This window comes from Terrapene carolina, unplaced genomic scaffold (assembly GCF_002925995.2).
Source record: "Terrapene carolina triunguis isolate 2854851 unplaced genomic scaffold, T_m_triunguis-2.0 Scaffold247, whole genome shotgun sequence".
NCBI lineage: Eukaryota > Metazoa > Chordata > Testudines > Emydidae > Terrapene > Terrapene triunguis.
The window spans coordinates 12,226,875-12,240,094 of record NW_020664598.1 but is presented as its reverse complement, the minus strand read 5'-3'; the positions used below and the strand labels follow the sequence as shown (position 1 = coordinate 12,240,094).

At 48.6% G+C, this 13,220-nt stretch overlaps 1 protein-coding gene across 2 annotated transcripts in view; it reads left to right on the top strand.

The window, feature by feature from the left end:
• Positions 1-13,220, top strand: part of TRIM24 (tripartite motif containing 24) — a 150,750-nt gene that overhangs the window by 59,820 nt on the left and 77,710 nt on the right. For both annotated transcript variants that reach the window (XM_026657486.2, XM_026657485.2), the window contains exon 2: positions 8,632-8,750. In XM_026657486.2, coding sequence (XP_026513271.1) covers positions 8,632-8,750 — 119 coding nt within the window. The remainder of the gene's footprint in view (positions 1-8,631; positions 8,751-13,220) is intronic.

Below are 13,220 nucleotides of genomic sequence, written 5' to 3'. Positions count from 1 at the left end.
CCCCCCCCCCCACCCAATTCTCTGGGATGATCACTTCACCCCTCCCCCCCACCGCGTGGCTAACAGCGGGGAATATTTCTGTTCAGCAGAGCAGGAAGGGGCACCTCTGAATGTCCCCTTAATAAAATCGCCCCATTTCAACCAGGTGACCGTGAATGATATCACTCTCCTGAGGATAACAAAGCGCGATAAGGAATGGATGTTGTCTGCATGCCAGCAAACACCGGGACCATACGCTGCCATGCTTTGTTATGCAATGATTCTAGACTACGTGCTACTGGCCTGGCGTGGTAAAGTGTCCTACCATGGCGGACGGGATAAGGCAGCCCTCCCCAGAAACCTTTTGCAAAGGCTTTGGGAGTACATCCAGGAGAGTTTTCTGGAGATGTCCCTGGAGGATTTCCGCTCCATCCCCATACACGTTAACAGACTTTTCCAGTAGCTGTACTGGCCGCGATTGCCAGGGCAAATTAATCATTAAACACGCTTGCTTTTAAACCATGTGTAATATTTACAAAGGTACACTCACCAGAGGTCCCTTGTGTGCCCTCAGGGTCTGGGAGCACACCTTGGGTGAGTTTGGGGGTTACTGGTTCCAGGTCCAGGGTGATAAACATATCCTGGCTGTTGGGGAAACCGGTTTCTCCGCTTCCTTGCTGCTGTGAGCTATCTACATTATCTCCATCCTCATCTTCCTCGTACCCCGAACCCGCTTCCCTGTGTGTTTCTCCAGTGAGGGAGTCATAGCACACGGTTGGGGTAGTGGTGGCTGCACCCCCTAGAATGGCATGCAGCTCCGCGTAGAAGCGGCATGTTTGCGGCTCTGCCCCGGACCTTCCGTTTGCTTCTCTGGCTTTGTGGTAGGCTTGCCTTAGCTCCTTAATTTTCACGCGGCACTGCTGTGCGTCCCTGTTATGGCCTCTGTCCTTCATGGCCTTGGAGACCTTTTCTAATATTTTGCCATTTCGTTTACTGCTACGGAGTTCAGCTAGCACTGATTCGTCTCCCCATATGGCGAGCAGATCCCGTACCTCCCGTTCTGTCCATGCTGGAGCTCTTTTGCAATCCTGGGACTCCATCACGGTTACCTGTGCTGATGAGCTCTGCGTGGTCACCTGTGCTCTCCACGCTGAGCAAACAGGAAATGAAATTCAAACGTTCGTGGGGCTTTTCCTGTCTACCTGGTCAGTGCATCTGAGTTGAGAGTGCTGTCCAGAGCGGTCACAATGAAGCACTGTGGGATAGCTCCTGGAGGCCAATAACGTCGAATTCCGTCCACACTACCCCAATTCCGACCCGCTAAGGCCGATTTTATCGCTAATCCCCTCGTCGGAGGTGGAGTAAAGAAACCGGTTTAAAGGGCCCTTTAAGTCGAAAGAAAGGGCTTCGTCGTGTGAATGTGTCCAAGCTTAATTCGATTTAACGCTGCTAAAGTTGACCTAAACTCGTAGTGTAGACCAGGCCTAACACAGCACTAGCTTGCAGGATCTCCCTAAACATGCCATCCCTAGTCCTCTTCTTTTTCCTCATCAGGGTCAGGAATTCTGCGGCTATGGAAGGGGGACCCCTGAAGGCTGCAGCGGCAGCAGTGGCTGATTAAAAACAGTCAGTTGTATCATTGGATTTACAGTCACAACAGAAAGAGAATAAGGCAAGGGAGTTTTGCCTTATTCCCAGAACAACTTTTAATAAGATATGCTTATTAACACTTCAGCTTTGGAGAGCCTCTACACAGCATCGCTCTCCAGTCCCAGCCAAGGTGAATATGGCCCACCAGGGTGGGGTGGTAGGGAGGAGAAGGAATTTTGGTTGCATGATGCACTAAAATTTCAGTCCCTATTCCACAGGGCTGTGGCACTTAATATTGACATTATTTTCCACAGGCAATGGTGGCTTTAGCTGATCTCTCACTACTAAGGGTAATAAAGACACAAAGTCCAGCTGCTACTAGCATCCTGAAGTTACCTGGCCCATATGCTACTAGCCTGTTTACTGCAGTGGTGCCACCTGAGCTCATCACATAGTGGCATGGGAAAATGTCCTACCACAGAGGAACAAATAAGGCAGCCATCCCTAAAAACTTTCAGGAGAGAATTTGAGTATTGCCATGAAAGTTTCCTCGAGATGTTCTGCATGGTGCCCCCTCCCAACCCACCCCTCCCCTTCACTTATCCCGTGAGGGGAACGAAAAGCAGATGCCAACTCTACCTCTGTCTGTTGTACTACTTTTTTATATGAGTAAAATAATGGGAAGTCAGTACCTATGTCTTTTGGGGGTGGGCCAGTCACCATCTTTAAATTTTAAACATTGGACAATGTACACAACAAGGGAGAGTTTATAGGCATGCTTGCCAAGGTGGGCAATCACCAAAAGCAACACTTACATTGGTCAGAGACAAATTTGAGTGTAGACATGTGCAAAAAGAGCTTATAAGTTATCTTATCATCAACTGAACTTTGTAGTATAGACCAGGCCTGTGTTTCGGCATTGTTTGAATTTAGCTCCAGAGTTAAGCTCTAGAGTTATCAGACTTCTTGAAAACAGAGTTTTGAGTTATATCCAGAATGATGGTAATAGATTTCTACTTCAGTTTTGACTAGGATGTAGAAAGTGTGCGCGCAATCCATTGGTGAATGGGTGTTAAAGATCCTTCTACGTGCTATTCCACAGTGAAAGAGTTGTTACAACCTGCAGCTATAAAGTGTTGGCTATTTAGCTGAAGGTGTAGCATCTCATGCTTTCAGTTCCAGAGGTCCCCAGGTCAGTTCCTGGTCTGTCTGCCAAGAGGGCAGCTATCACACTTATGTCTAGTGATGCAGCACAACTGTCTTTGGGATATGTAAGCTGTTCATCTTTCCTCTTTGCTAAAGATTTGGGGCCTGAAATAAGAGCTTAACATATCTATGATCATATGCATAGAAGTAAATGTATTTTGTCAAACTCAACTTTAAATGCGATGAGGTGGAGGCAAGATGCAGTGCACAAGTCTGAACTCTGTATAATCTGTGTTAAATGAATGTCCAGATCACAAAGTCACTCTGAGAAAATCAATGGGTTTGTATCAGAAAAGGCCTAATTCTTGTATAGGAGGGAGGTTAGTAATACCCATTAAGATACATTGGCAGAATTTTATGGGGAGGCTTGTGTAAAAGGTGAGTTCAGAGCACTGACAATGTGAAACATAGTTGATTATGTAGTAAATATATATATTTTAACTCTCTACTTCTACATCTTCTTTTGTTAGTTTAAAAGACTTAACTATGAAGTGGTGTATCAGGTGTCACAGTTACCAGGTTAACTGCCCCTCTGACCCCTCCTGTTTTCAGCACACCTTCTCTCAAGTCTCTAGCTGTCACTTATATTGGGGAGACAGTTTTCTTAAAGCATAACCAAAGCAATTAAGAGAAAATAGATCTTAAGAAAACAAACCAGTCTATATTCATGCCTGTATTTCTCTAAGGTTTACTGTTCCCTGGATCTGGGGAAGGTCCCAACTCAGTCAACTCCATAGAGCCTCTCTGTGGGCATGTCTACACTGGCAGAGTTACAGCGCCAGAGTTACAGCACTGCTCAGAGAGCTCTGAAGGGAAACTGCAGTTGCGTGTTCACACTCTCAGTTGCCTGCGCAATAGCGTGTTCTCACTTGTAGTTGTATTCAGAGTGGTGCACTCTGGGGAGCTGTCCCACAGAGCATTTCTTCCTCTTCTGCCGCTAAGAGTTGCGGGAAGACGGAGGGGGTCGCGAAGCATCCTGGGTCCTGTCTCAATGCCCCGTGATGCGTTTCTTTGCATCCCAGCAATCCCTGTGCTTCCGTCCACATTTGGTGCCATCTTTCAATGGTTTGTGTACTGCGCGCTCAGCTTCTTTGGGATGCAGGAATGGATCCCAAACGGTTGACCTCTATGCTGCTCGCTCTGACTAACACATCACGAGTGACAGTGGAGTTACTCCTTAAACTATAAAGGCAAGAGGAATGTGACATTCATCTCGCCACGTGTACTAGCTGCGACATGAGATTGCGTGTGGCATTCATGGAGGTGCTGACCACAGTGGAACTCTGCTTTTGAGCTCGGGAAACAAGCACTGAGTGGTGTGATCACATTGTGATGCACGTCTGGGATGACGAGCAGTGGCTGAAGAACTTTCGGATGAGGAAAGCCACATTCATGGGACTGTGTGGTGAGCTCGCCCCAGCCCTGCGGCGCAAGGACACGAGAATGAGAGCTGCCCTGCCATTAGAGAAGCGCGTGGCGATAGCACTGTGGAAGCTGGCTACTCCAGACTGCTACCGATCGGTCGCTAACCAGTTCGAAGTGGGAAAGTTGACCGTTGGACTCAAGTTGACGGACGTGTGCAGGGCCATTAATCACATCCTGCTCCGAAAGACCGTGACTTTGGGCAACATGCGTGACATTGTGGATGACATTGAACATATGGGCTTTCCTAACTATGGAGGGGCGATACATGACATGCATATTCCAATTATGGCACCAGACCACCACTACTGAGTACATTAATCGCAAAGGGTATTTCTCAATGGTTCTCCAGGGGCTTGTGAATCGCTGTGGGCATTTCAGAGACATTAACGCAGGCTGGTCCAGAAAGGTGCATGACACACGCATCTTTTGGAACACTGGCCTGTTCAGGAAGCTGCAAGCAGGGACTTTCTTTCCGGACCAGAAGATCACCGTAGGGGAAGTTGAAATGCCCATTGTGATCCAAATGCAGCATGACTGTTGAGTGTGCTTTTGGCCTATGTGGGAAGCTGGATCTGGCCAAAGGCAATATTCCTATGCTTACAGCCATGTGCTGTACACTCCATAATATTTGTGAAGGGAAGGGTGAAAGCTTCACTCAGGACTGGACCACAGAGGCTCAGCTCCTGGAGGCTGTTTGAACAGCCAGAGACCAGGGCTATTGGGGGGGGCAGCACAGGGCCATAAGAATCAGGGATGCCTTGAGGCAGCAATTTGAAGCTGAAAGCCACCAGTATCTGTTACTATACTTGGAAGTGCAGTGCTTGTAATGCTAGGAGGTGGTTGTGATTGGTGCAGGCAATGCAATATGAAGGTTTAACATAATTTTCTGTTTTGCAAGGCTCTGTTTGCTTTCAATTAATTAAATAAAGATTTGCTTTCAAACCAACACAATTATTTTATTAAAAAACAACAACCAGAGGAGAGAGTTAAACAAAAAAAACCATTAGCCGTGAGGGGATAGGGGAAGGGAAGGTCCCAGGAGGAGGTGGGGGTGGCTAAAGATTTGTGTATGTCCAGGGATCATAGCCAACCTTCTCCTTTTGGAGTACAATGCAGCAGGTACTGTACTTCAGCAGGGCCAAACTGCAGAGGGATACTTCAGCAGGGCCAAACTGCAGAGGGATGGGTATTGAGTTTAGTGGGAGTCTGCAGTGCTGGACTGTGGGGGGGAGGAGTGGAATGCTAGAGTATAGACTGAAGCCAGGGGGTTGATAAGTGTATTGGTGATGTCTGGTCGGAGCATGGGAAAGAGTTTGCGACAGCGACTGCAGGGGAGGGCGGGCGCGGAGCTGCTCGGTTTGAAGAGCTAGTATCGCCTGCAGTGTGTCTGCTTGGTGTTCCATAACCTTTGAGAGCCGCTCCGTGGCTTCATTCTGGCGTGCCGCATTCTCCTTTCGGCCCCTCTTCTCGCTGTCCCACCACTCCTTCAATTCCTGTTTCTCGGCTGCGGAGTGCATCATAACTTCATGCAGAAAGTCCTCCTTAGTTCTTCTTGGCCGCTTTCTAATTCTGCGCAGCCGTTCAGCCGCCGATAACAAAGAGGGAGGTTGGGCTCCCAAGGTCATCTCTGTGAAGTTTAAATGCGACATTTTACAGAAGCAGTATTGTTTGCAACACAGACAACACTGATTCAGTGCTTTAAAACACAGCCAATATTCACACATCTGTCACTAACTGGCTGACCCCAGGCAAACACACATGAGCCACAAGACCCCCAAAATGATGAGTGGCCGCAGGGGAAGGGTAAATCATTCTTCCCGGACTCTGCTGTACACTGGGCATGTAGCTCTCCGGGAGAGCCAGCACTGTAGGGGGGGCCTGATAAATCATTCCTGTCCCCACACTTTCCACAGGATGTGATCATTATGGAAGATACCTTGCTGCTGAGGGTAATCAGGGAATCAAGGAAGGGTCGTCTCTAAGCCTGTGGCTTCCACCCTGGCCCCTGTGTGTCTCACCTGTGTGCAGCAGTGCCCCAACCCCGATGGCACAGTGGCACGGGAAAGTTACTGTTAATGGGGCAAGAAACAAAGCAGCTCCGCCGAGGAACCTGCGGCAGCGGATTGCCCACTATCTCCATGAGAGTTTCCTGGAGGTCTGAGGCAGATTCCCAAGAAGTGAGGGAGTCAATCAACAGCCTGTTCAGCCGTTCAGACTAGGAACGCAGTGGGAGACACACCTGATTTCTGCAACTCTCCTGCCCCCAACAACTTGCTTGAGCGAGTCCCAAAATCAAATCCACTTACCCAGGGGCCTCCTCTCCTGTTTGCGCTTCGCCAACATCTGACAGCTGTGATTGGCTAGCCAAAGAGCTCCTGGCTGCATGCATCTCTGACCTCCAAGTCATCCTCTGCCTCTGGGTTCCCCTCCCCCTCCACATCCTTGTCCAAGGTTTCCTTCTCCTGGCTCGGTCCACTCTCGACTGGCATGCGAGCCACCGAAGTATCCACAGTGGTCTTCGCAGTGGAGGTGTGGTTGCTGCCGAGTATCGCGTCCAGCTCTTTGTAGAACCGGGAGCTCGTGGGCGTAGCTCCGGAGTGGCAGTTTGCCTCCTGCGCCTCGTGGGCACAGCTCCTTCACTTAAACCCTGCACTGCAGTGTGTCCCAGTCATGGCCCCTTTCCATCATGCATCGTGAAATCTGTCCGTAGGTATCACAATTCCTATGGCTGTAGCGCAGCTGGGACTGGACAGCCTCCTTTCCCCAAATGCTGATGAGTTCAAGCAGCTCAGCATTGCTCCCAGTGGGGGATCGCCTGGTGCGTGGAGCAGGCTTGGCCACCTAGAAAGATGAACTGAGACCACTGCACACATCACCGAGCAAACAGAAAGGGGACTTTCAAAATTCCAAAGGAATTTACGGGGTGGGGATGTCGGTTGGTCACCTGAGGGCAGGGCAGTAGAGTTCAAACTGATGACCAGAGAGGTGAGAACAGGCATTGTGGGACACCTACCGGAGGCCAATCACAGTACTGTATTCGACCACAGTGTCTACGCTGGCACCACAGCGCTGTAACCCCGGCGCAGAAAGCAGTATGCCTCTTGTTGGTGTGTTTGTTTTTTTACAGCGCTGCAACTACACAGTTTCTGCGCACTAAGTGGCTTGGCAGTGTGTACACCTCGGGATTTACAGCGCAGAACGCTGCTTTACTGCATAGAAACTTGCCAGTGTAGACGGGGCCTTTGTTAACCTGTCCCCTTGACAGTTGACAGCTCTTTAAGTGTTTATAACCCTTTGATCTATGAGTTTCCAGACTGGTAAAATGTCTGTCTCACTTTGGGCTGGAGCCTGGAAGTACGCCATTGTTTTGTAATTATAGCTATTGTGTTGCTGTCCTGCTTGCTTTTCCTGAAGCCCCCTATTAATTAGAACAGGAAAGTCTTATAACCAATATACAGTAACTTCTCCTCATTGACCAGACAGTATATTGTATTCATAAAATTATTACATCTCAATACTCTTAGATTATTACACAACAATTCCATGCCCATCGCATCACTATTGCAGTTATGTACCTCTAGTCCTGCTGAATGTATCTGGTACCTTACAAACTGACTCTCTAGTCATTTTGCAACAAACTGCTCATGGGAAGACATGAACCTTTGAGTAGCAAAGGGGTGAAATCAGTGGAAGATTCACAAAAAAAGAAGGGGGAGGGATAGCTCAATGGTTTGAGCATTGGCCTGCTAAACCCAGGGTTGTGAGTTCAATCCTTGAGGGGGCCATTTAGGGATCTGGGGCAAAAATCTGTCTGGGGATTGGTCCTGCTTTGAGCAGGGGGTTGGACTAGATGATCTCCTGAGGTCCCTTCCAACCCGGATATTCTATGTTTCTAATAAAACTGATTATTGAAACTAAAGTGTCTGAATCCCACTAGGAGCTGAGATACTCCGTGACTTTCAGGCAGAGACAGTGGCGGCTCCAGACACCAGCGCACGAAGCACGTGCCTGGGGCGACAAGCCACGGGGGGCGCCCTGCCGGTCCCTGTGAGGGCGGCAGTCAGGCAGCCTTCAGCGGCTTGCCTGCGGGAGGTCCGCTGGTCCCATGGATTCGGCGCCAATTCGGCAGCGGGTACGCCAAAGCCGTGGGACTGGCGGACCTCCCGCAGGCATGCCGCCGAAGGCAGCCTGCCTGCCGTGCTTGGGGCGGCAAAAAAGCTAGAGCCGCCCCTGGGCAGAGACCCAAAGTCTGTGGGTTGGCAGTGGATAAGAATTGTCATTTTATCCCTTGGACTCTAGAAATACTAACTGAAAGTTTTCAGAAAAGTATATCTCTATATAAATTATTTTGAAATTACTTGATTAAGATTTGTAAGCTTATCAATTTAAGATTTCTTACCAGTTGAACTTGCTCTTTATTTTTCTCTCTAGTTGGTGTTATCCGCTGTCCAATTTGCAGCCAGGAATGTGCAGAGAGACACATCATAGATAACTTTTTTGTGAAGGACACCACAGAAGTTCCCAGCAGTACAGTGGAAAAGTCAAATCAGGTGAGTACATTAAAATGTAACCCCCTCGGCATCCTTTGTGTGCCTAGGTATGTCCTGAGCTGCTAGCTGTGTGGCCTTCGTTGCTTATTTTGTATTGGGTTCGGGGGGTGGGGAAGGTAGAAAGAGCATTCAGATGGCCATTCATTGTATTTTATGACTGCCATCGAAAATCAGGTAGTGTGTTGGGAGTGCTGGTGATGGTAACTTCTGATTTTAAAAAATAATGGTTTTAAATTTCTGAGATGAAGTAACCACATGGTGACACTAAAATAAGAGAAATAAAATATGTATTATCTTACTACAGTGAAATTTTCTGAACCCAAGACAGAACATTTCCCGTGGAGGACTCTAAAATGGGAGAACTCCTAGCACAAGAGACCAGAATGATGTTAGAATAATAGAATCATAGAAATGTAGGGCTGGAATGGACCTTTAGAGATTATCGAGCCCAGCTGCCTCTGCTGAGGCAGAAGCAACTATAGACATCCCTGACCGGTGTTGGTCTGTTTGTAAATACCTCCAGTGATGGGGATTTCACAACCTCTTGCAAGCCTATTCCAGAAGTTGACTACCCTTGTAGTTAAAAAGCTTTTCCTAATATCTAACCTAAATGTCCCTTGCTGCAGACTAAGCTGATTACTTCTTGTTCTGCCTTTAGTGTAAAACTCGACTTGGTATGGTCAGGACTGGGAAAATAGAACCTAATTAGTGTCATGTTTTGCCAATATTAAATAGCTGGGTTCACTAAACAAGAAGTTCTCAAATGTTGTAGTGGAGACCATATCTTACTTGTGTGTCTATGGTCCACTGCCCTCTCCATTCACAATTGCATAATGAGTTTTAATGTACTTTTAGTTTCTTTTTATGCATTTTAGCAGCAAGATACAAGAAGAGGTGGTACCAAGTAAATAGCCAGTGACGCATATGGCTACAGTTTAGGAACCTCCGGCATTAGAATTTGCCATCCTTCATTTTGGGCCAGTGCCAAGATAAAAGTTCATGTGCTTTATAAACTGACTTTGTTAGACTTTAGGAAATTATTTTAACTCATTTACCATAGATGGCTTTCTTTATAATGGCAGCAAGAAGACAAGACCCTAATTGCAGAGAGACTTTTGTCTATACTATTCTCTTTTAAAATAAAGATTAAAAAAGATTTAAATGGGGAGTATTTTTGATCATGCATATTTTGCATGTGTCACCCAAAGAGTCCCCAAAGTGACCTCTGATCTTTAATTATGAAGTGATTGATCACTGCTTGAACTGGAAAAGTGATCACCTTATCTTTAGTTAGTTAGCTTTTCTAGTGAGTTTGTCGATTAGGAGGAGAGGCAAGAAGGTATCAAGTTCTAGAAGTGTTATAAAGAATTTGATACCATTCAGAAGTATTCCCAAATTTTCTTAAACTTATGGGAGTCCATATTGCTGTCTTTCTCCAATTTATGTAATGAGCACTAGGGGTTATAATGTTGACTCGTTCAATTTGTGATCCAATGTGATGCAATTGCAAAAAAAGCTGATATTCTGGGTTGTATTAGGAGTATCATATGGAAGACATGGGAGACAATTGTCCCACTCTACTTGGCACTGGTAAGGCCTTAGCTGGAGTATTGCAGCAAGGGAGATTTGGGTTAGATATGAGAGAACTTTTCAACTATAAGGGAGTTAAGTTCTGGGAGAGTCTTCAGAGGAAGATTGTAGAATCCCAATCATTGGAGGTTTTTAAAGACAGGTTGGACAAACACCTGCCAGGGACGGTCTGGGTTTATTTTGTCCTGTGTCAGCACGGGGGGCTGGATTAGATGACATCTGGAGGTCCCTTCCAACCCTACATTTGTGAGATTCTATAAGCTTCCCAGAACCTTAGTTCAGAGAGATATGACAGAACTAGTTTAGTTAATCTTATTGACAAGATCAAGGGTGTTTTATTTGTAATTTCCTTTCAACTTTCTATCACTGGTATCTCAGGCATTGAGGCTTTTTTGACTGGGGTGCAGATCACAAAATCTGTGTAACAGGGCTTCTATCATCATTCTCAAGGTCTTGAGTCTCTAAAAATTATGGAGACTCCTTTAGGAGTCATGGCTTAGCATCTGAGCATTTCTGAAACTCAATAATAATGTACACCCTCGTGGATTAGAAAACAGATCCCCATTGTTCCCTGGATTTTAAGTCTTTCGGATTGCCTGCTGGTCCTGCTCTGCTGGGGAGGTTACAAAGATACAGTGCTTCAAAGTCTTCCATTGGAAGCTGGATAGTCTGAGTGGGCTGCAGGGAAAGCCCTATGTAGATATTCTTCGAGTGCTTGCTCATGTCCATTCCACGTTAGGTGTGTGTGCTCGCCACATACACCAGTGCCAGAAGCTTTTCCCTCAGTGGTATCTGTAGGGGATTGGCTCTGGTGCCCTCTGGAGTGGCGTGCACATGCCGCGGTATACGGGACGCTGCCGGCTCCTCCCACTCTCAGTTCTTTCTTACTGCCAGTGATGGTGCTATTCGTTGCTTCGGCAAATTCTTCAGTTCAGAATTGTTCATTGCGAACTTTTCCTGTAAATAGATAATTTTTATAAATAGTTCCCTTAGTGTCGTTAGTTAAACTAGTTGGTAGTCCCGGATGGGGCATGCCCCGGTCTTCAAACCCTGCTACAGCTGCAAGAAACCTATGCCAGTCAGCGACCCACACAGTAGCTGTCTAAGGTGCTTGGGGGAAACCCACATCAGCGACAAGTGTCGCATCTGCAAAAGTTTTAAACCTCGGACGAAGAAGGAGTGGGACATTCGACTCCGGGCGCTCCTTATGGAGTCTGCTTTAACACCAGAACCATCCAGGTCGGACCCTGCACCTAGCACTGCAGCCTTGGTGTGGAGTGCGCTGCCGGCGCCGTTGTCGGACTGGCGTCGATCCCTCGCCCCAGTACTGACCGGGAAGAGGAGTAAGATGGGAAGAGGTCATTCTGCTCCCCGCAAGAACAAGAAGGCCAGAGGAGAGCAGAGACCCATGAAGGGCAACTCATCATCTCCAAGAGGGAGTGGGACCCCAGCTGTGGTTGAGTGGGCTAGCCCATCCTGGGACGTGCCTGCTACCCCAGATAGTGACACCGGCACATGGTGGTACTGTCGACCCTGGAAGCCCTGCAGGCCACGCAGGAGATCATGTCCCTCCCAGAGCCGCCCACACCGGAGACAGCAGCTCCTAAATCCAGGGGTAAGCCTGCCCTGGGGCCGTTCCATCAGTCCCCTTCAGTGCGGCACCGCTCCCCACCGCAGGGAGTGTCCCATCAGCGTTCGCCCCCCCAGAGCCACCGTGCCTTGCACACGGGGCTGCTTACCGGAAAGAGCCCCTGGTGTCAGTCCCCGGACTCAGGGCATCGCTCTTCGGGCTCGAAACACAGGTTGCCGGTGGCGTGGCGTAGACCTGTGGAGGCGCGCCTAACCCTGCGGCCTCGGTACCGAGAACGTTGCAGTCACTCTCCAAGTGATCAGCACTGATCCAGCAAGGGTCGTAGTCAGTCTCGGGACTCTCTGTACCAGTCCCCAGTGCGCCAATATGGGTTGACATGGTGTCGACGCTCCTCATTTCGGCATCTCTCCTGCTCCCACTCCCGCTCGACGGACTGACACCGCTCGCAAAGCATTTGGTGTCCATTGCTGGAGTACCATCGCGGATCCACCAAATGCCAACGCTGCTCTCCAGGATCTTGATGAGGAGGATCGTTGCCCTCGTACAGATCCCACTCAGAACATGGGGGAGGACACCGCCGGAGTTGAGGTGCCTGGTCGACCTCATTGTGGTCGTGATCTCTGGAACACAGACCATCCTCATCAGGCTCTGGGTCGAGCCAGGAGTCCCTACCAGTGGGACAATGCCCTCCCTTCAGAGCTCCAGCTCTCCCTGCAGTACCACCAGGGGCGTCCAATGCCATGGCATCCTTGGAACCCATGGGGGGTTCCCGCAGAGATCCCAAGGGTGCAAATTGTTGTCTGGAGTCTCATAGAGTTCATCGGCACGGTACTCGACTCCACAGGAGCCCGGGCGTTCCTACCTCAGGACAGATTCCAGATGATGAGAGAGCTCATCGCTGGAGTCTGTTTCCCCTCACCACGGCCAGAGCTTGCCTTCGGCTACTAGGCCACATGGCAGCATGTACCTATGCTGTCCGCCATGCAAGGTTCAGGATGCGACCTCTCCAGCAGTAGCTGTCGATGATCTATAACCTGTTCAGAGATCACCTGGACAAGGTCATCACCATCCCACCAAAGGTACTCGCCTCTCTACAGTGGTGGACCAACCCAGGGGCAGTCCTCGAAGGAGTGCCATTTGACAACCCACGGTCCTCTGTCTCGTTGATATCTGATGCCTCGGACCTCAGCTGGGGAGTGTTATCTCCGCACAATGCAGACCCAAAGGACATGGTCCCAAGAAGATGTTGCATATAAACGTCAAGGAGCTCAGGGCAGTCCACTTAGCCT